General features: G+C 40.7%; 1 protein-coding gene across 2 annotated transcripts; it reads right to left on the bottom strand.

Moving 5' to 3' along the window:
* Positions 1–1,201: 1,201 nt before the first annotated feature.
* PICK1 (protein interacting with PRKCA 1) lies at positions 1,202–22,213 on the bottom strand. 2 transcript variants are annotated; one of them, XM_089528148.1, is made up of 13 exons: positions 22,126–22,213; positions 17,592–17,685; positions 16,458–16,569; positions 14,993–15,121; positions 14,818–14,884; positions 14,185–14,274; positions 10,096–10,149; positions 8,658–8,720; positions 8,178–8,311; positions 5,934–6,026; positions 3,997–4,047; positions 2,378–2,522; positions 1,202–2,056 (listed from the first exon to the last, which is right to left on the bottom strand). In XM_089528148.1, the coding sequence occupies exons 2-13, from the start codon at positions 17,630–17,632 to the stop codon at positions 1,788–1,790; spliced, it is 1,248 nt and encodes a 415-aa protein (XP_089384274.1). In that variant the 5' UTR covers positions 17,633–17,685; positions 22,126–22,213; the 3' UTR covers positions 1,202–1,787. The 2 variants fall into 2 exon arrangements, with proteins under 2 accessions (XP_089384274.1, XP_089384275.1); XM_089528149.1 differs by lacking the exon at positions 22,126–22,213 and adding an exon at positions 21,818–21,841.
* Positions 22,214–23,414: the final 1,201 nt, after the last annotated feature.

Genomic DNA, 23,414 nt, shown 5'->3' with positions numbered 1-23,414 from the left:
CACTGCCAAATGCCACCTTCTGGGAGGAAGGGGAGACAACCGATCACAGCTGCCAACCACCTCCCAAAGCCAGTTGCTGTATGAATCTGCACAGAACCTTTTGGTGCTGTGAAGGGGGGGGGGGGGAGAAGAGGAGCAGAATCATACCCACTCACACCCATGCCTGCCTAAGAAGTACTGTAGCAGAAGAGATCTATCGCACAAAGGCAGTTACGGGATAGACATGAGATTGAGAGCCTATCGATGGGTTTTTCCCATCAAAGAAAAGGTGCATGATGGTAAGAAATGTAATGCAAGGCAGTAGCAGGAGGGATACGACACTGGGTGATAAGTTCTGGCTAAAAATGCTTTTATCCTGTTAAAATTCCATTTTTATAGCCTCGTGATAAAGTCTGAAGCTTTTTTAGATGTAAGTATACAAAATCTTACGCAACCAAATTCTTTCTTTCAGTTATCCTTAAAAGTGCTACAAGATCCCTTTGCAGGTCAAATGAATGTTCTTACATAGCTTTGCTCCTTGCCTGTTGGCGTAGTCTGTATGGAAATGAGAAAAGCCAACTTCTCTTATTTCCAGAAGTTCACTCTTTGCTAATCAAGAACAAAAATTCCAGTTAAAAATCTCATAATGGTACAGAATTGGAAGAATTCCCTAATAATATAAGAGTACTCTTCCCCCTGCTTCATGTCCTTGGGGGGCAGGAGGCCATGTGTGAAGCTCATAATAGGTTCTCTGTCTTCAGAAGCAGCATTTCCAAAAATATAGAAGAAAATGTGTGATGTCATGAAAGTGCAGAGTACAAATTGAGAACTGGAATGCCTAAACTGGCTATTTTATCTTTTACTTCAGTGTATGTATCAACTCCTTCTGTAATCTAACACCTTGTTAAATATTGGATAAGGCTTAAGTTTTTAGAAAAGATTGTGCAATGAGGCACCTATGTAGGAGAGCATACAAGTAGGCAATGTGATCCTTAAGGATCAAATTTGGTTAAGGCAAGCCATAACCCATTGCACATGAAGACTAGTGGGGCTTGGGAACATGAACCATGGTAATCGAACCCCAGTGTCAGGTTCAACTGCCTATCTATACTGACTTGATCACGCTAAGGACAATGATAAAGCCTAGACTGATTCTCCTGGATGTCCTTATTGTGCCCTTTAAATAATCAGTTTACTGATTTTTTTTTTTTGCTTCATCCAATTTACATTTAATTGCCTTTCTTTTTGGCCTAACAAGGGTCAGGAAATCAACATATTCTCAAGCTAAACTCACCTGATAAAGAAATACAGTTAGGTGGTAACAGTGGAGGATGAAAGTAAAAAGAAAGTCTGCTATTCTCCCTCCTCCACAGTTTGACTTTTTGGACTTAACTAAGAAAGCCTGGGCTCATCCCACCAACTGTTCCTCATATTTTAGTGAGCAGATGTATGCAGATCTGTGTCCCACATACTCACACATGCTCCCTCTGCATTGGGAGCCACACTGGATGGGGGCTAAAAGGTATTCCAAGGAAATCATTTCCCTCCTACCACCTCCTGATGTGAACAATGAGACTATGAAAAAAGGCCATTCAGAAAGGCAAAGGAGGAGGAATTTTTTTTTTGGAGGAAGAACTGTACACAAGTACCTTGGGTACAAGTTACCCCCCCTGGTTCCCACATCCAAAACAGTCTTGATTTCCTGAGGCTGGCCTTATACAGACAGAAAAGTCACTTTGGATGTTGCCTAGAGAAATAGAATTTATCCATCTTTTGCAGTTATTTTCTACTTCTTCAAGTCCATGAGCTCAGGCATCATCAATGAGTTTCTCACCATTCTCTTCCTCCTTCTTGTTGCATTCCACACCCCCATGTCCACCTCCACCACCACTTTCTTCATCCTCCTCATCCTCAGCCCCATCTGTGAAAACATCTTTCTGGCCATAATTCAGGGTGGTGCGTGCCAGATCCACTTCAATGGGGAAGACATCTGCATCCCTCAACACAGCATAGCAGTCATCATAATACTTTGAAAGGGTGGAAACAAAGCGTTGGAGCTGAAACACAATGTCTTGCACTATGAAGGAAGAAAGGAAATGTAAGAGTCATGAATATGAAGACAGAATACAGCACATAGAGCCTGTACAGACTGGGAGGAAAGGGGCAGACAAAGGCCACCCCTTTCTCCCCTGGATCATGGCTGCACCAACCAAATGGCACGGCAATGATGCACCTGGAAAAAGTTGTTATTATTAGGTTCTCAGGTGACCAGTTGTTTTTCTCTTACAGGTCTAGAGGCATCTCTAAGGCTGTTCAAGGATAGGCGACTCTTTGTATGCTTTTGTAAAATAAACCAACCAAGTCTTTGGACAGAGAGAAAGAAAGCAACTACACTTACCATGTTTCTGATCTAGCAGCTCCATCTTTTCTAGTACATCCTTCCTCATCTTGGCAAAGCGTGTACGTGCCTCCTGGCGGCAACGCAAAATTAAGCGGTATTCATAATTCCCAGTGCCGACCCGATAAAGAGGTTCGCCAAGTGCCTGCCCAAAATACCACATTACTGTAGCAACCAACCAATTGTGTACTGGTTTCAGACAGGGCAAAATGCATCTCTGATGTGCCCTACCAAACTCCAGCTGCTGACATGATCATGCTGCAACACTGGTTGGCTGGTAGCCCATCATGAAAACTCTGAGCCAGCTTTTGTTGAGGAATGAGTAGAAATATACAACCCTCAGGGCAGAGCAGTTAAAGTTTATATCAAGGGAGATGCATCACAAGGCCAAATCATATGGTAAACAGGATCATGAAACAAAGGGATTATTACTACAAATCAAGATGGATGTTTTACTGAAGGGAAATATGCTTATTCCATAGTTTCATAATAGTGCATGTAAACAGTTACTGACAGGGATTTCCACTCCCATGTGTGTATAGCACTCCCATTAAACATGTGTGCTTGAATGCCATGTGTGGTTTTGCTCATTTCCCTCTGCTTGGGGGAAAAAAAAGAATGTAAGCAATGCTAGCTATAGAACTGGGGCTCAAATTCTCATCTCAGAAAGTGTCATCTTTCCCCAGACACAAGTCTAGCACTTCAGATGCTCCCTGCCCCTCTCTTTCTAGCCACCTCCATATGGTTCGGCTTTTTGTTCAGCTCTGAGATAGGCCCATGTGCTAGAGTTTAGGGCCGCTATCAGAAGCAATGGACAACCAGAACAAAGTATCTCTGTATTTAAATCATTGTTTAAGAATCTAAATCAGGTGGAGAACAAGTGGTTCTTCTCTGGTTATAAATCTTTCATTCTGGCCTAAATGGTAGTGATCAAACGTTCGAGAAAATGTCTCTTCAATTGTATTAAATGAACTCTGAATTACGGTCAGTGGGATTCTATACTGAGTTAGGGTATGGAAATTAGAACTGCCTTTTCAACATTCTTCAAGAAGAGGACTAAGTGTATATCCTCTTCAGGATGGCAAGGAATGTAAGGCAAAACTGTTGGTTGAAGGTGATCAAAAATCAAAGTTTTGAAAATTGCTTTTGTGGGAGTATATTTTCCTGGCTGGGGGTTCTGGTAGCTATAGTCCAAAGAAGAAATTATTCCAAGCTCTGCTCAAATATTGCCAACCTCATTTCATAGGGAGAACTGTAGACACACACCAGTCACTTTATTTGTACCATGCCATTTCATGTAATGTTGTTAGATGCTTCCAGGGCTCTCTTGAAATTATGCTTGGCAATGTTAAACAATTGAAACAAACATAAAATAAAAATTTCTTCCCAGTTTCTCTAAGATGCCTTTAACTGTTAGAGCAAATGGAGTCAGAAAAGGAATGTTATCTTCCATAAGTCTGCAACATTCTACAGAATAACGCCAAACACTTTGGCAAGCAGGGGCACTATATATCCACCCCTACATTTAAACGTGTGGAAGCAGTCAACTACTGGAATGCCTATAAGCAAACACCAGACTACAATGGAAGCAGACAGTATGCTAGAGGATCAGTACTTACAATGCAGCTGTATTCCTCATCATCCATCTCCTTCACCTTGAGACAGTAAGACTGAAATGGAATAAGGAATATACAATGTTACATCTTCCACAGGGAGAGTTGTGTTAGTCTATTGCAATGAAAACAAGAGTCCTGTGGCACTTCAAGGGTTATGGCATAAGAGGTCTTCCCCAATCTGGTACTCTCAGACATGTTGGATTAGAATTGCAATCATCCACTGCCAGTATGCTTGGCCAGGTCAGTTGAGGATGATTCATGTTGGAGTCCAGCACATCTGGTGGGTTCCTGGTTGGGGAAGTTTTATTTTGTGGACTAGCATGCATATCATGCATATGAGAGATTATCTTGAATTAAAATTTACAGGCATAGGGGCCACCTGAACTCTGCCATGGAAAGTGCTACTGAGAGTTCCCTGCATGGTTTTCAACAGGGCAACTATGGTACATTTTCTACCTGATTCTCAGGCTCCATCAATTTCTTTTAACTTTTTTGAAGTCCTGCTGGATCTGATGCCATAACTATATTCTTGCCTCACTGGAAAGGTAATTGCAGAAGGGAAGAGGTTTTTTTTTAAAGGAAAAAAGTGTAGCAAAGAAACAAATAAGAGGAGAAAGACTGTTTAGACATTAAGAATAGTAAATGAAGGGAGAGAGTCTGAAGCGTTCTGTCACTGGCAGGGCAATATTGGAAAAGGTGAGAAAAAAAGAAAGGGAGTCAACCAATTCAACAGAAGGAAAAGGACTCATGTTTCCAGCCTCTGGAACTGGTGTAAGAGGATATAACTCAAGTGACTGTGGATTGCTCTTCTGCACCATCCAGAGAATGAACACTCAAGCCTCAACCAATTGCTAGTCTCAACTAAAGCAGACCCACCAAATCAATAGAACTTACACGGCCATTAATTTATCAAGCTCTCATTGATCTAATGGGTCTACTTTAGTTGAAACTAGTTATCAAATTCAGATTCTTTTTTCAATGTTTTTCTGCCTGAACACTTTTAAAAGCTGGAGGTGAACTAACCAATGAAACTGTTGTTATTTGTTGTTAAGTTGGCCTTGGTTTATAGTGGCCCTATAAATCAGATTGCATTAAGAGCTCCGGTCATTAACAGCCCTGCTCAGAACTTGCCAAGTCGTGGTCATGGCTTTCCTGAATAAATCAATGCATCTGTAATCCAATTTTCATCTTTTCCTATTGTTTCCTACCAAGCATTTTCATCTTTGGCGCTCTGGTGACTCAGTGATTAAATGCCAGTCCTGCAACCACAACCTTGTAAGTCTGAACCTGGAGGGCTCCAAGGTCGACTCAGCCTTCCATCCTCTCCTAGATCAGTAAAATGAGTACCCAGCTGGTTGGAGCAATTGGCTTACAGATTGTAAACCACTTAGGGAGTGCTAGTTCACTGATAAGCGGTATAGAAATGTACTTGCTACTGCTGTTGCTATTTCCTAGTGAGCTGGTTTTTCCCCTTTGTTCACTTTCTTGCAGAGCAACTGTCTGTAGCCACAATCAAGATTTCAGACTACAGGAATTACAAGTTTAAGCATTCTTTCCACAGGTATGAAACTCTTTCAGTGTTCAGTACATTAGCAACAAATATACAGTGGTGCCTCGGGTTACGAAAGTAATTCGTTCCGCGGCCGCTTTCGTAACCCGAAAGGCTTCGTAAGCCGAAAAACCCATAGGCGCTAATGGGGAAAAGCCGCGATTCCGTGCGAAAAAGCCGAAAAAAGCACCAAAAGTTTTTTCGTAACCCGAAAAAACATTCGTAACCCGGAACAATAATTCCCTATGGGATTTTTTCGTATCCCGAAAATTTCGTAACCTGGGTATTTCGTATCCCGAGGTACCACTGTATTTGATCTGCTTAAATTCTTAGGGTCCCATGATTTTCTAAAGAAATAATATTATCTTGGTTTAAAAAAAAAGCATCTCACCAAATACTCAAACTTCACATCCAAGTATTTCTTGATAGTTAGCCTTGTATCCGGAATGGCTTTGTTCAAGTAAGTGTTCAAGTCAGTCAACATCTGTAAGACATTAATATTGAAAAAAGAAGATGAAGCAAAACTGGGCAGAGCAAGTTCTTCTGCATGCAACCAAGCAAATAATCTCAAGGAATTTACTAGGACATGACCTGAGAACAACAACATTTGTATCTTTTCCCAATGCAACGCTGCAACACTGTAAGACTAGGACAGATTCTGACCATGGCCAAATTTCATGTGTAGAGGCAGCAAACATAAAGGGAAAGAGAGATGGGACAGCATGGGGAGGGAGAATGAGCACTATATAATCTTCCAGTGCAGCAAGTTTTGCCACTTTTGGCTCTGGTTCTACTGACCATTAGCTGAGGCCCCCTCCACCCAACTAGGTTCATGGGTTAATTGCTCTACTTGTGGGAGGGGAGTTCACCATTCTTGCTTTAGGGCACTGACAATGTTAATCTGGTACTTGGTAAATACCTTCAACTTCATCCAGAAGGGAAAGTCTTGAGAGTTTCCAATCCTTTTTCTTTTGATTTTACCTTTATGTTTCCAGATTTGCATCCAAATTCTTATTTGAAATATACTGGGTTCAGCTCACTCCTCCCCACTGTGTTCTTACTTTTCCCACACCCAGTGATCATGTATCACATCTATAAGCTTATTGCATGGCACTTGGAAGAACAGGAACGGAACGGAACGGAATGGAAGAACGAGGGGGAAACGTGTGTTACAGCACGGAAGAATGCAGCCGATGTCGCCAGGAGTCCCCAAACTGTTCCCCAGCCGTTCCATGTTCAAAACCATCCTTCAAAATCAGTTGCCATGGAACAGTTGGGGAACGGCTTGGGGACTTCTGGCAGCATTGGCGGTGTTCTCCCGTGCTCTAACACACATTCCCCCCATTCCATTCCCGTTCCTCCAAGTGCCATGCGATAAACCTACTAGACACATGCACCATTTCAGAAATTGATTTTCATCATAGACAATGTGCTTTAGCAACGTAACACATTAAAAATTAGAACCACTTTGTCTTGGTAATTCTATGTCTTTCTCTTTCTTCATCTGTGTTGAACCTGTGTCCTGGAAACTGTATTTACTGGCAGCAGTCATCTTAGCTAGTGGTGGTATAATATAAACAGACAGGCAAGTAGATACACATTTCATTATGGAAAGTACTGGGTTAGTTTAAAATGACTCTGGGGGAAAAATGAAAAGTTATTGATAATGCTGGGAATTCCCAGGAAATTCTTTGGAATGAAGAAAATGTCATGTGGATTTCCAAAATAAAACCAATTTCAGTGACTTTTTTCTTGTCTGGAGGGGGTCTTAGACACTGGGATATACAATTCTAGCTTACCATGTTAAATATCTACATCATCATAGTCAAATAATAAAACACTTTTCACGCTCTTAACCAACTCTCATCAGCAGTTTCCTTAAGACTTTGCTGTTGTTGTAGGGCACCTCCAGATGGGAATAAGGTCTCTAGCAATCCAGGTTTTGTTCCTGTACAAACCAATTTATTTTGAAAATCCATATGATTTTGCCTCATTCTGAAGTTCTTTCCTATGGGCTCCCAGCATTACCAAAAACGTTTCATTCCTATTCTTAAGGCTGGTTTAAATTTATCCAATACTTTCATTAATACAAACCTTTCTAAAAGAAAATGTATCTGTATTTGTGTGTCTGTTCCTACTGTCTTGGAAGCAGTAAAGATGTCTGCTGTCAAGTAAACATAGCTATTGTTTTCAGGACACAGATTCAACAAAGATAAAGTAATATAAAGAGATAGGACTAAAATGAAATGATCCTAATGCTTAACTAATAAAACAATGTAGTACTTTGATTATATCATCTGAATAATAATAAAAATGCTCAGTGGAAATTGTTGAAAATCACTTACTGAAATATTGTAGGTGACTGGATGTGAAACATGACCAATGTAGAGGGAAAGGAGGGGAAGGAAAAAACTCACAATATTTCAAAAAAGAGATTTGATGCAAACCCATCAATATGCAGATACAAAAAGACCTGGAAATTCACGTTTCTTTCTGAGACTTTTTTTACCCATATGTAGGCACCCGTAGAATAATTTTAAATTAATTTGAATGCAATGAAGGAAAGTCAGATTCTTTCTTCTCATTTCTCCATGCCACCCTAATAACCCCTTTCACCTGCAACATGTTTCTTTACCGGTTTGATGGTTTTGAGAAGCCGGATCCCAAACTTCTCAATACTGCGATGAGCATCTGCAAATTTTACAAATGCTTCACTTGCAGCTGGCTGAGGCTCTCGAACACCAATGACTGAGAAAACATCACCAAATGCTAGGGAAAAAACAGCAAAAGCATACTGTTCGGAACTGTGGCCAATATCACAGATTCATTTTTAAGGCACATTAATGACAACTCAGAAATCTTTCCCCATTTCAGTTAATTATCATTATAGAATACAAATGCTTTTATCTCTTTAAATTTTACCACATCAGTGTAAGCAAATGCTGACTTTTCTCTCTCACTATCCTGGATAATGGCCCATATTGTTATAAGACTACCATGCAGCCTTGAAGAACATTTTAGCATTTTCAAGACATATACCAATAAGAGATTTCCTGCCAACAATAGTATAGCTCATGAAATAATCTTAAACTAAGCAGTCTTCTGCTCCGTTTACCTCTATGAGTCTGGGACAGTTCAAAGAAAGCTCTGAGGAGACTCTTTGTGTGTTCTGTCATACCTAGACAGAAGTGGAGGAAAAGAACAATAGTGATTCAGTAAGAACACAGGCACCAGATCCCATGTGATCTTGGAAGCTAAGCAGGGTCAGCCCTGCTTAGTACTTGAATGGGAGAACATCAATGAATAGGTGCTGTAGGCTATATTTCAGAGGAAGGAACTGGAAAAACTACCTCTGAATATTTCTTGTCCAAGAAAACTCAATGAAATTCATAGATTAACTGCAGGTTACTGTTGATATGAAGGCACACACATGCACACACACTGACAAGTATGTCAATGGATCTTGTAGCACCTTTGAGACTAACATGCATCTGAGGAAGTAGGCTCATGTATATGAAAGTCCATGCTACCAACTTCTTTCTTTCAGTTAATCTCAAAGGTGTTACAAGATCCCTTTGTGTACTGATTTTCCACACTAACACAGCTATACCTTTGAATTCTACACGCATACAAGGATACACTATTTTGATGTTTCTGTAGCTTCTACACTCTCTGCTTGAGCACCAAACCAGCCATGTGGGAGAAGTAAACCAAGTCAAAATGTGGCTAGGAACATTGTTCTAGTGATGTCATATATTTTATTATGCACAACTGGAGCTCAGGTCAGTTCTCATTACTGAAACTGGTTGTTTGAAAAAGCAGTATATCAAGAGCACACACTTGCAGGTAAATACTTTTCTATTTAAACAGACATTTAGGGATTGAATAGCTGGAGACAAGGGGATTTAATGGATGAATGTTGCATCTTTATCTTTATTGTTATGTTTTAGAAATAATTTTATATGATTCTAAATTGTTGTATGCCTTCCTCTCCCTACAGCTGAGCTGACCCATGCTGGCCGTATCTGAAAAGTGACCTAATGACACACTTAATAACTCTTCCTAGCATTAGTCACCTGGGGAACTGGGGGGGGGAGGCAGTGAGATCGCTGGGTTCCCTTCACAGTTCAGGAGCACCCCTAGATTAGCATTAAACAGATGAACAGGACAGAGTGGGAAGAACAAAGGGATCTCAAAATGCCAGGATGAGAGACTAACATCATCCTATTTCATGAGCTGAGATTGGAAGGACATACTGGTGGCTATGGACATATGTAATGCTAGCATGCATCCTCTGCTGCATGCAGCCTTTGGGGCCAAAATGTTTTGCACATCTCTGCATTACAGAGAGAAAGCTGGGACTGAAAAACCTGGTATGTATACCCACTATTGCTTTTCCAAACATAGCAAGGAATTATGGGACTTGCATAACCGTGTATCTGGAAGGAATCAAGCTGGGCAAGCTATGTAATGGTGGGTTCCTGAAAATCAAATATGAGTCCTGAAAAGCAAGATCCCTTCTCAACATTGCAGACAGAGAATAACTGATTTACCTTTGTACAGTTCAGCAGTTCTTTCCAATTCTTCCAGTCTCTTCACTAGACCATCTGCAGAGATGATAAAATTAGAAGGACCAATTAATATTTAATTATTAATTCAGTATTAGCCTTGTTAGGCTTTCCATTGTCAAAGTTCTTGCAAATCCTAGACATGCACATTACATCTCATACATCATGAACATGCCTTAAAGGTAAAGAATTCCTCATGATTTGGCAACAAGGGCAATTCATATTCAGATGAAAGCTGGCACACAAGGACCATCAGTCATAGATTAAGAACATGTGTTATCTCTAAGTCAAAGAATTAAAAAAGGAGTATCTGCCCTATAGAACTTCTGTGAAGCCCTTCACAGAAGCTTGAAAGATTAATCCAAGGTAACCCCCAGATCACTGTTTGTGAGAAACAGAAAGCAGAAACTAATAAGGTGAAGCAGGCCAAAGAGTTCTCAGAGCAGGTAGTACCAGACCAGACTTACAACCAGTGGCATCCCTAGGGGGTGCAGGAGGTGAAGTCCGCAAAGGGTGACACCCCAGAACAATCCTGTCAGGCCTTCCCAGCTTGCTGGAGTGGTGGAGGCCTCCTCACAACGAGCCCTTCTGCTGAATTGCTGTGATGATGGAGGATTTCTCAAGAGGAGAGAGCCAAGTTCCCTTCTGCTGGCTTTGCTGTGGCAGCAGAGGCCTCTTCATGAGGAAACCTCCACCGCTATGGAATGGTGAGTGCCAAGTGTGCCCTTTTGTCCGCTGCCATTCCCCCGGCAGATCTTACACACCAAGGCCCCATTCCCACTGGGTGATAAAGCAACGAATCTTGCTGTGAGTCTGGCTCAGATCGCGTTCCCAAGTCGTATTGGAATCACTTCCATTGTTTCCCATTACAAAAGGGAGCAAATGGACTCAGTTTTTCTTGACCCATGTTCTTATTCCCATTGATATTTCTCCTTTGTATTTTGTTCCCCGTTCCCATTGCCTGTCTGGAACCGTTTTCTTTTTCTTTTTTAAGCTGCCAATCAAGCGCTTAGGTGATTAGATGTCACAGTGATGTCAGTTGCTTCAATGCATTTTGACGCAGGTTATTTTTGTTGCCTGTTCCCACTGGCGTCTTTCAAACCTGTTTTTCTGGGTGGTTTTTTTTAGCAGTCAATGGATCACTGAAGCGCCTGAGCGCTTGGGTGGCTAGGTGTCATTGTGATTGGAAGAGGGGAAGAAGAGGAGGAGGAAGAAGAAGAAGAAGAAGAAGGGGCTGGCTTGGTGGCTAGAGAATTGGAGGAGACAGACCAGCCATGAAAACCCACTGGGAGACCTTGGGCAAGACACACTCTCTCAGCCTCGCAGGGGAAGGTAAAGGCAACCTCCCCCTGAAGAAACTTGCCAGGGAAACTCTGCAGGGTTGCCATAAGTCAGAAAGGAGTTGAAGGCACACAACAACGACAACAACAACAACAACAGAAGAGGAAGAGGAGGAAGGGGGGAGGAGAAAGGAGGAGAATAGGAGAAAGAAGATAACAAAGAAGAGGAGGAAGAGGGGAGGAAGAAGAAGAGGAGGAGGAAAAAGAAGAGGAGGAAAGGAAGAATATCAGGAGCAGGAGGAAGAGAAATAAGAGGGCCCAGCTGGCGAGCAACAAACCCCAACTCCCAGGCCTCAGGGCAGGGGAGCATGCGTGCACCAGAGACAGAGAGGCTGCATCCACACTCTTGGCACCTCTTTCACTCTTTTTCTAGCTCTAGGCTATTGAATTCTGGGAGTTGGAGTATGTTGTTGGGTTCAGAGTGGAAGAGGAGGGAGAAGAAGAGGAGGAAGAAGAGGGGAGGAAAAAGAGGAGGAGGAGGAAGAGGGGAGGAAGAAGAGGAGGAGGAGGGAGAATAAGAGGGGATCCAATTCAGATCCAAAGGTCTTCCCATGTGTGTGTGTGCCCAGTCCCACAACAAACTCCAGCTCCCAGGAGGGGCAGGCAGGGGAGCATGCAGACGAGCACGCGCCAGAGAGAGAGAGAGAGAGAGAGAGAGAGAGAGAGAGAGAGAGACTGAGGCTGCATCTACACTGGAGAAATCACCCGGTTTGGCACTGCTTTTAAGCATCCTGGCTCAAGGCTATAGCATTCTGGGATTTGGAGTTTGTTGTCGGCCCAACTCCCAGAATTCCATAGCCTAGAGCCAGGAAAGAGCGAAAGCGGTGCCAAACCGGGTGATTTCTCCAGTGTAGATACAGCCTATGTCTCTCTGTCTCCCTCTCTTTGGGCCCCCCTTGCCCCATCCTAGCTACAGGCCTGCTACACATGCGATTGCTTCCCACACCAGGAAAGAGAACAAAGCAGGTGACACCCCCAGACCAGCCCCTTTAACACTGGCCCTCCCATCCAAAATTACCCAAATCGGACACCCGACGTTCCAATTAATTTACCCCAGATCAGACACGGTCCCTGGCAAAAGAACCACTGGAAAAGTGGTGTCAGGATAACCTGGGTTATCCATCGCTGATTCAGGTTTTCGCTAGAGAAATCAATCAAAGTAGGATCGAATGTGAATTCAAATGGGAACAATTTTCCTTAAACTAGGATCGAACGCGAGTTCAAATGGGAACGATGTTCCTATAATCCAATTCTTGATTCGCTTTATAGCCTAGTGGGACTGGGGCCCAGGTGACATCAGGGGTGGGGATGCACTGCATACAACTAACAAATAACTTAGCTTTGTTACTTTTTCGGTATGAGAATATAACAGCACTTTTTAAAATGAAAGAAGCAGAGATGAACTTACTTTATTGGTGTAATTAACAAAACTTTCAAGGCAATTCTAAATGTTACTTCAAAAGTTAAATTTAAAATATTTTATAGGCATTTTGACAAGAGCTGTGAGATAGGAGTCCTGAAGTCTGAGCCAGAAGCAATTTCAGGTAGAACAGAAATTGGAGTAAGTAGAAATGTACTGAATACAACTCTAGCTTCAATTTTTTTAAACCCTATAATATTAAATGCCTAATTTGTTGTGTACTTACTTTCATAAGAATTTAAGAAAGATTTTTTATTCATAAATGTTAATCAAATAAATATATTTTATGTTCGTCAATCTAAATAGGCTGATGTGGGGGGTGGTGAAATGCTTTGTACTACCATTTTCTACAGTAAAATTGGTATTATTATTATTATTATTATTATTATTATTATTATTATTTATGGTATTTATACCCTGCCCTTCAGCCCTAAAGGCGCTCAGGGCGGCTTACAATTATTATTTCTAATTACATGGTTCCCTGCCCTCAGGCTTACAATCTAAAAAGACACAACACAAAAGGAGAAGGGAATGGTGGTGGGGAAGGTGATCAGGTCCAGCAGTTCTTCTCTCACTCTGAGGCCTGGACTAAGGCAGATGGACTGGAGGGGGGGCTCTGCTTCTTAGTTCAGGCCAGGCCTGATGGAGCTGGCAGGTCTCCCTCTCCCTCTGATGATGTAAATGGCAAAGGGAGGGTTACTAATTAATGTACATTTGCCATTTTTGAAGGAGTTGAGGCTGAAGTTGGAGTCAAGACAGTAGAAAAATATAGGAGTCGGAGTTGAAAGTTTGGTGTATTGACTCCACAGCCTTGATTTTGACAAGAATGTTTCAAAGCTCTACATCACTTTCTTAGTAGTCCTGACAGTTTGTTTTAAAATAATAAAAGTATCAAAAAAGTAAAAAAAAAAAAAAAAGCAATGCAATTGGCTTCTTTTCAACATTGTGATGACAAAGGATATCCCTCAAAATAGTAACAACTTTTTAAAAAGTAAGATTCTAGGCTCTGGTCCCAAACTGAAATAAATAAAGTATAAACCATTCTTCAAGAAACCAGAGTCAGATTCGCAGCATATTTAGTAACATTATATGACACTTTGTTTCATAGTATTTTGATGTTTATGTAACATTTAGGAAATTGGGTAATCCTTAACACTGAGTAAGAACAGAGTTATCCGTAACAAGTGGCATGGTAATTATTTGCATATTGCAGAAGAGGGGCTAAGGATGAGAAACAGCAGCCTGTCCGTGGATCATCTAGACAAAGCAAGATCTTACCAGGGAACCTCCTGTTCCCTCACGTATTCTGCTTACCATTACAGAGGATGGCTCGGCTTAGCCCAAGAGCATCTGCAGTCCCTGAGCTCATATTCTCCACCAGACGGTGCTTCACTTTCTTTAGCACTGTATTCCAGAAAACAGATACAGAAACCATGAACAGGATCATATCTCTGTGCAGAAAGTACGATATAATGGGCCCTTGGTATCCGCTGGGGTTTGGTTCCAAGACCCTCTGTGGATATCAAAATCCGTGGGTGCTCAAGTCCCATTAAATACAATGGCACAGTAAGATGGTGTCCCTCATATAAAATGGCAAAATCAAGTTTTTATGTAATTTATATATTTTAAATGTATTTTCAAACCATGGATGCTTGAATTAGTGGATAAAGAATCTGTGGATCTGGAAGGCTGACTGTACTTACACTTTATCTGACTGAAGCTTACTACGGTTAATTAAAGAAAATAATAATAATTAATTAATAATTGTTTTATTTATATACCGCTATTCCAAAGATCATAGCGGTGAACAGCAAGTAAGCTAATTAGCAAGTAAGCTAAAATGCCTCAAGAGAGCCAGTGCTGCTTGAATTACATCAGTGTTATGAGGGATAGTGGGGTATAAATACAGTAAATAATAAATAAATAAATAAATAAATAATAACATACCAATATCCAAGGTCTTTCCTTGCTTTGGGTCAGCCTGAAGTTTGTTGTAATGAATCGTCACTTCTCCCTAGAACAAAAACCAGAGCTGTTGTTCTGCATGTGCAAGGAAGGGATCACTACCCGCACTGAATATTAAAAATGGACTCATATTCCTATAACTTCACCTGCTACTCACCTTCACCACCTGTATCATTTTAGCCACTTCTACTTTGGTTTTTCCTTTCACTGATTTTCCATTTACACCTGTGATTTCATCACCAGCTGCCAAAGTTCCATCTACAGCTGCAGGAGTGTTATCAAATACCTAAGGTGAAAAGCGAAGGCATGAAAATGTCAAAGAAAGGAGTGAGGAATCAGAACAGCAACATGCTCTTGTTTGTTTTCATGTCACTTTACACACATTATTTAAAAGAAAACGTAGAAGTGCCATGGGTACCACATTCATCAATACTTAGTTTGTTCTTGTACACCTCTGCAAAGATATTATGCCACCCTCAGCCTTTTTAAAATTATAGTAATACTATTTTCCCAGGAAGAATCTCTTTGGCACTGTACTTCTCTGAGATTAAAAATTCCTATTGGAGATCAAGAATAAATGTGTTGTATCCATATCTAGGTGAATGCAATTGGCCTGATAGAAGCAGACCTCCCTGTCCCCTTCTTGCCAAGCTATCTTGTTGAAAACGCTATAGACCATGATGAAAGGGTTGAAATTTGGAGAAATTGAGGATTCCAAAAAATCAGGGAAAAGGAAATTCTTCTAACAAATCTCTTCCATCAGTGGATGGCAGTGCTTGGATCTAATTCAGTGTTTTTAGAACCCCATCTTTTTAAGTGTCTGCCAGACCACTGAAATTAGGCAGCCACATTTCAAATTTTAAATTGTTGTTTTCCACATTCCATATCAAACTATTTGGATAAGTTAAGTTTAGGTACTGAAAAAGTCCAGCTGTTACATGTGCAGACATTTGTAATCCAACCCCTTGTTGTTGAAGAAAGTTGAATGCAATCACAACTATTTTTGTACCCTGAGATTTCCCCCTAGTTCAGCATCTATGACAGGAGTGATTGTAGATTTCACGATTACTCACAGCTTAATATTACCCATTGCTACCAGTTTTGGGAAAAAGATAAATTGGCTAGATCACCAGTGGACACATGCTTTTAACTCATATGACTTGCTATTCAAGTTGCGCTGTGACTGAGGCTAATCCACGGAGGATGAGAATAACTGATGAAGAGTTCCTGTGAACAAAACTCCACTTAATGGTCATTCCCACTGAAGGATCAGTGACGAAGATTCACATATTCCTCTTTTCCCCTACAGCACTCTGCAAAGCTACTGGGGGACAGAGTCAGGGAACCACAGGAAGAGTGTGGACATGGCACAGGAGGGAGGGGACAGATTGCAGGAGGACTGTCAAAATCATCTACCTGCATCTTCCTCCAGCAGGAATCTCTGCTGGATCCTAGTCTCTTCCAACAATGGAACACTCTGAATCTAATTTATAATTTATGTGCCCACATTTCTGCATATAAGTCTGCGGTGCTACTGAGAAAGTTCCAATGAAATTGCACTGTACTGAAACATACAGTCCTCTCTTACCAAGGATAAAACACTCATTGCTATGAACACTGACCTGAACAATATAGAGACAGGGGCAATACTGAGCTCCTCCTCCAATGCTGATCCCAATTAGATTTTGAGAGTCCTTCTTCAAGGTCACTGTCCCAGGAACAGTAGGGATTCCCCTAGAACAAAGCAGAGGCTTACAAACATACATAAAAAATTCCACCACCAGTTTCCATCATAAAGATGGAGACGTTAAAAATTAATGTTGCCTAAGACAATCTCAAGAGTTACCCAGGAAATAAAGTGCAATAGAGTGAGCTGCAGCTCTTTTTTACATTTGCTTAAAGTAACCATTTATGTTTATTTCATTTAAAAAGAGTAGCATGCACAAAAACACAAGAACAATCAAACTACTACACCAAAGTACAGTAACTGATAGAAATTAAGATAACAAGAAAAATGACACTTATATTTTAGAAATAAAAGCAGTACAGCAATGAAAACAACTACATCCCAACGTATTTGCATAATCTGGAAGAGCCTTCTGTCACGTAGAACAGTTCCAGTGTTGCTTTGCAGTCTAGTGACCAGGGCCAGGACCTTTCTCCCAAACCTGTAGTTCCCAGATGAAGGTCTCCCTATCAAGGCACAGCAGCTTCCGCTTTCATCCTTAGGAGTGGGCATATTTGTGGTTCCCCCCCCCCCTTCATTTTAATAAAACTAAAACCTGCATACTTCAAAATGCCATTAGGACACAGATAGTAACATTTTATATCCTTTGTGACAGACTATACATTTTGTGTTTTAAGAGCTAAAATAAAAGTTTGTGTTTCATGAGGAAGTTAGTATTACTTATATTTGCTCCCTGAAAACAGCATCTTTCTTCAGTAGTACAGAACAACCCTAAAGGTATGGTAATATAAGTGGTTTCTTTGGATGAACAGCCACTCACCCACAACTCGGTTGGATTTTTGAGGTGATGGCAGAGAGAGGGGAATGTTAATTCCCCCCATTGACTCCACTGACAATAAGGGGAGTGGATCCTGTGGTGGCCCCAGAATACCCCATTCTGTCTACTTCCCAATACCAGCAGAATATCACTCACTGGTCAACACTGCCAGCAGAGTTTTAAAACAACAACTCAAAATTCATAGTAGAAACTACTGATAGAAAGCACAGGAAATAAAAGTAAAGCACTTACAGCTTGTCTTCTTCAATGTCATAGTCCAAGTCTGCAAACATTTTTCCAAATTACTGGAGGCTTCTTCCTGAAGATTTTGATTGCCCCAAGGTACCTGGAAAAGAGAAAAATCCCATAACCACAATTAATAAAGGAGCCTCAGAAATACCAATCTTCTCTTTTCTTATGTTCTAGTTTTTCTATAGGAAGCTGTTTCAGCTCATCTCCATTTGCTGCTCAAAATGAAAGATGATGAGAAAGATCTCAAAAAGAACAATTATTTTTGTTGTTCAACAATCTATCAGAATATTGAATAAAATATTAAGCATCTATCAAAGCAATATCAGATGTGATTTGCTATCTCTGAGTTGAACAGCAGTTCTGAAGTACATAAAGCTCATCGTAGTTTTCGTATTATACAACTACATGAACAGCACGTCTCAGTCCAGCACATGCAAACAATATCTGAACCAACTTTATTATTATTATTTATTTATATAGTGCTGTAGATTAGCACAGCGCTGTACATACAAACAATAAAATAAACTTTGACAGACTGATATTCCCACATTCTGCATGGAACAGCTACAACACTGTATAACAGGACAGAACAATTTATTTATTTATTTGAAGTATTTATACCCCGCTCTTCAGCCCCAAAGGCTCTCAGAGGGGGTTACAAATGGTTAATTACAGTTCCCTGCCTTCAAGCTTACAATCTAAAAAGTCATGTATCTCAGTGATACAATGGGTCCTTGGTATCCTCTGCGGTTTGGTTCCATGACAGTTTGTGGATACCAAAATCCGTGGATGTTCAAGTCCCATTAAATACAACGGCATAGTAAATTGCTGTCCTTTATATCAAATGGCAAAATCAAACTTTGCTTTTTGGAATTTATATATTTTTGGAATAGTTTCAAGCTGTGGATACTTGAATCTGGGGATAAAGAATCTTTGAATATGGAGGGATGACTTATTTAACAGTAGAAACCAGCATGGCAAGAATAAGCAAAAAGAGTGGGCTACATTGAAGTTTTCTGCCCAAAGGTCTATAGTCGTGTACCAGTTCACACAGCTGAGGCATGGGCATATCAACATACTTTTTGGGACAGTTTGTTGTTCTGTGCCTTCAAGCTATTTCAGATATGGCAATGCTAAGGCAAAGGTATGATGGGCTTTTCTGAGGATGAGAGCATGTGACTCGCCAAAGTTCACCCAGTGGGTTTCCAAGGCCAAACAGGGAATCAAACACTTATCGCAGAGTTGTAGTCTAACGCTCAAACCATTACATCACATTGACTCTCTACATGTACCTAATTCACACACAGGAGGCTGCCTTCACAGTGATGTTTATCATTATATTTACTGTATATAGGCCCATTCTACACGGGCCTTTGCCACGCCCCTGGTACGTCCTAGGGGTTGGCCGAGGACGCAGCGTCCAATCAGGCCTCACCCCTAGGACGTACTGGGTACGTCAAAATGACGGTGCCCTATACACATGGATGCCGCCATTTTGACGGCGCGGATGCTTAGTGTCCGCACGTCGCGTCACAGTAATGACGCCGCAAGTGCGCCATTGGCGCCTTGTGGCATCATAACTACACCACAAAAAGAACCCGCTTTTTGCAGATTCTTTTTGCTGCGCCAGGGAATCACACGGTTTGTCTGCTGCGGTTCCCTGGCGCAACAAACATGGGTGCCGGCAGAGCGCCCTTTCGGGGTGCTCTGTAAAGCACCATACTCAACTATAAGTCGACCTCATGTATAAGTTGAGGGCAGGTTTTAGGGCCAAAATTATGAATTTTGCCATGACCCATGGATAAATCAAGGGTAAAACTTGGAGGCTCCTTCAGTGTGTGTATGTGTGTGTATGGCAAGGGAGAGATTCTAATTGAGGCCTTTTGCTTTATCATTTCAGCTTTTGTTTTGTCTTTCACTCCCTAGACATTGAGTGGGAGAGGGACTTTGTTTGTTTGTTAAAACTCAGTCAATCACCCAGGACTCTTTCTGCTTGGTGCAAGAGAGAAATAAACTGCTCTGCTGACTGCATGGAGAAATCTGAAAGAGCTGCTATCACATACCATATTCACCCGTAAATAAGGCGACCTGGGATTTTTGGGTCAATTTTTGGGCATAAATTTCTTGACTTATAGACAAGTGCTTATGCATGTGAAAAATAAGAACCCTAGAATGCAACCTTGGTTTGCACATTACTTTATTCCAATACCCTCCTCCATGTTAACCAAATTACTTTTTTATGTAACATATGAGAGTCTCAGTGGAATCAGAGACTGGCCTTCCTGCCTCTGACTGGAGGCAACTCTGTGTCTTAAGCAGAATGATTTCTCAGCCCTTCCATCTGAAATCCTTCAGCTGAAGAGGCTATTAACTATATGAACCACGCTTTGTGTCTTGATGTGTAAATTGGGAAGGCATTATCATTTACCTTCACACAAACAGGTTATGCCTACTGTATGCTCTCAAATATGAATGTAATGAAAGGGTCTTCTGCATAGGTTCAAGGGGGCTTCTAGGCCAAACTTCTATTGTTCAACTACCATACTTCATTTACAGACTTTTATAGAGGGCACAGGGATCAATGTGTTTGTATCCCTCCCATGTTTTGACACAATTTCTTCCATCTTTTTTCTTACCTGGGGGAATAAAAGAGTTAAGGGAGAGAAGGCAGAATAAGCATACAGTGTCCTTTGATTGATAATGCTATCAGCCCTCTATCTGAAAGCAATACCAATCCCCCCCCCCCCAGCTATTTGTATTAGAGAAAAAGCTCTTTCACAGCCTGGAGCATCCCATCTGTAACAGAAGAATCACACTCTCAAAAGCATGTGCTATAGAGGGGATTAGATTAGTGCTACTGAAAATGGTCTATGGATCAGTTGCAACCTGTAAGACATTTGTTGTTAGTGTATGATGGGTTTCCAGAAAACTATGCAAACATGATATCGATATTGTACTAATATTATATCAGTCCTTGTCACAATAGGGGAAAATGTTTGCCTATCATATCAGATAGTTTGAGAAGAAGTGACAGGTGACAAAATTTATATAAATATACAAATTAAAAGACAGCAAGATTTGAACACTAGAAAAGCACAGGGTCCCCAATTTGTCTTCTTTGATATCCAGACATTTGTTGTGTGCCTTCAAGTCATTTCCAATTTGAGGTAACCCTATCTTTTCATGGCAAGATTTGTTCAGAGAGGGTTTGCTTCCCCTGAGGCTGAGCACACATTAACACCTTTAATACCATAACCCTCCAGTAACTAATAATAATAATCGATTGACTGTGTAGATCCATATGAATAAATTACTCACCAAATTTACATAAGAATATAAGAATATAACCTCCTCGCAGTTATTTTGATAGTAGATAATCAATTATTTTTGTTAAAGCCATATATTTACTGTATTCCTAAATCCTTCCAGAAACACATCTCAAAGTTTTATCCTTAACATTTGTATCTACTCATGCATTTATATGATACGCTTGAATATAATGTTTATATGATATGCTGGAATATAAATGTTTCTAACTGGATGTAAGGTAATTTTTGTAACCGTTTTATTATTTTATGCTGGCTGTATGCTGTAATAAATGCATTCATTCCTTCATTCAATAATAATAATATTAATAATAAAATTTATTTATATCCCATTTCTCCAAAAGATCAAAGCGGCTAACACTAAAAACACCCATAAAATACAATAATCACTTGCTAGCATTGTATCTCCAACCCTCCCATCCACAATAAAATACAATTAAGTTACTGAACAATTATTAAAGCAATTATTAAAAAGACAAAAAAGACAAGAATACAAGGCAGTCAGTTAGGGCAGCTGTTGAATGATTAAATAAATAAATAAATCAAATTAAATGAATTGAACCCCCCTCCCATCACACATTACACTTTATATTCACTCGATCTTTTTGTATACTTATTATTATTATTGTTATAGACATTGCTAGTATTTTAACAGATTAATTTTAATTTAACGTGTTTAATCTTGTGTTGGGGGGAGTTAGGGATGTGATATATATGTTACCACGTATTGTATAGTGAATTGGTTTTACTGTAAGCCGCTTTTGATTGCTGTTAACAGAAAAGCAGGATAGAAATAAATTATTATTATTATTTATTATACAAGGTTGCTTAAACACAAGATTAAATATATAGTACAGGTGAAATACAACAAAAAGCGTGTGGAGACCTAAGTAGCATTACATTGAATGGTTAGACCATGGCTCTGGAGAGCTGGGTTCAAATCCTGGCTCAGCCATATGGAAACCCATTGGGTGGCCTTGGGCAAGTCACACTCTCTCAGCCTCAGAGGGTGGCCATGATGGTAAAGCCTTGTCTGAAGGGACCTGCCACGAAAACCCCATGATAGGGTCTCCATAAGTCAGGAATGAAGCCAGCAACAAGAAGGGAACACTCCTCCTATTCAGGATCCCCTTCAAAGCCTCCCAGCTGGGCTCCCTCTATCCCTTGCCAGCAACAAAAAGGGGGGCTCTGGCCACCTTTGCCCTCACCGGAAATGTCCACCTGCAGCTCCTCATCCGCCTCCACCTGCCCGCTTCTCTTTTCCTGCCTCTACCTGTCAAAGCCCTTCGCCCCGCCCCCGGCTGCTACGTCACTGCCCACTCTGGTTACGTCACCTTAGCTAGGCGACGGTTGCGGGGGGGGACGAACTTTCGCCGCAAATCCTCTCTCGCGATATTTAGTGCTTGGATGGGAGGAGGGAGGGAGAGGGGCCGTTGGTTGCCGTGGTAACGGGAATAGAACGCGTGTCGTCACAAGGGCCCCCTGCGGAGGAGGGACGGAAGGAGCGAGGGGCCAATAAAAGTCTTTGTGGCCGTCTTAATGACGCAACGCGTTTCACCATTGTGACACCAAGCAAGGGCCAGGCTCGGTCCTCCTTTTGGAGGACGCGCCCTACATTTCCCTAACCTTCGGTCCGGGAGGGTTGCCAAATGTCCTCCATTTAGAGCATTTCTTATATTCTTATAAGTGTGTGTATATATATATGTTAATATAATTATAGAAATTAATATATAAGATTAATATAATAATACTAATTAACATTCTTATATATTGCTTATTTTCTTATAAGAATATATAATATACTAATTATATATATATATATTAATATATATATATATATATATATATTACTTAATGTAATACCTAAGAATTCTTTATATTCTTATATATTTCTGATATTCTTATAAGAACATGCTTATATCAGGATATAAATACAAGGATTTACATTTAATGCATTGTGTGATTTATAGTCATCAATGGGAGTGTGTTTTAGCCCTCCATTTTCCCTGAACGCCTTCCCTTTTGTCCTCCTTTGACGAAGGGAGAACGATTTAATGCCAGATATTTAAACAACCCAAAAATAATGGCCATAGAAGAGCTTCAAGGATTCAACTGTGTAAATTTACAGCGCTTTATAAATAAAGGTTAATAACAATAATAATAATAATAATAATAATAATAATAACTCAAAACGGACCAAGAGTTCACACTGTTGTTGTTGTGAGCCTTTAAATCCTTTCTGACTTGTGGCGACCATAAGGCGATTTTCTTGACAAAATTTGTTCAGAAGAGGGTTTTTTGCCATCGCCGTCCTCTGAGGCTGAGAGAGTGTGACTTGCCCAGGGTCACCCAGTGGGTTTCACAGAATCATAGAATCGTAGAGTTGGAAGAGACCGCAAGGGCCCTGATCCAGTCCAACCCCATTCTTCTGCCATGCAGGAACTCCCAATCAAAGCATCCCCAGCAGATGGCCATCCAGCCTCTGCTTAAAGACTTC

Source organism: Sceloporus occidentalis, unplaced genomic scaffold, assembly GCF_023333645.1.
Source record: "Sceloporus occidentalis isolate IW3139 unplaced genomic scaffold, rSceOcc1.0.p SCAF_5, whole genome shotgun sequence".
NCBI lineage: Eukaryota > Metazoa > Chordata > Lepidosauria > Squamata > Phrynosomatidae > Sceloporus > Sceloporus occidentalis.
The sequence above is the reverse complement of the archived record's forward strand: the minus strand, read 5'-3'. Positions and strand labels throughout refer to the sequence as shown.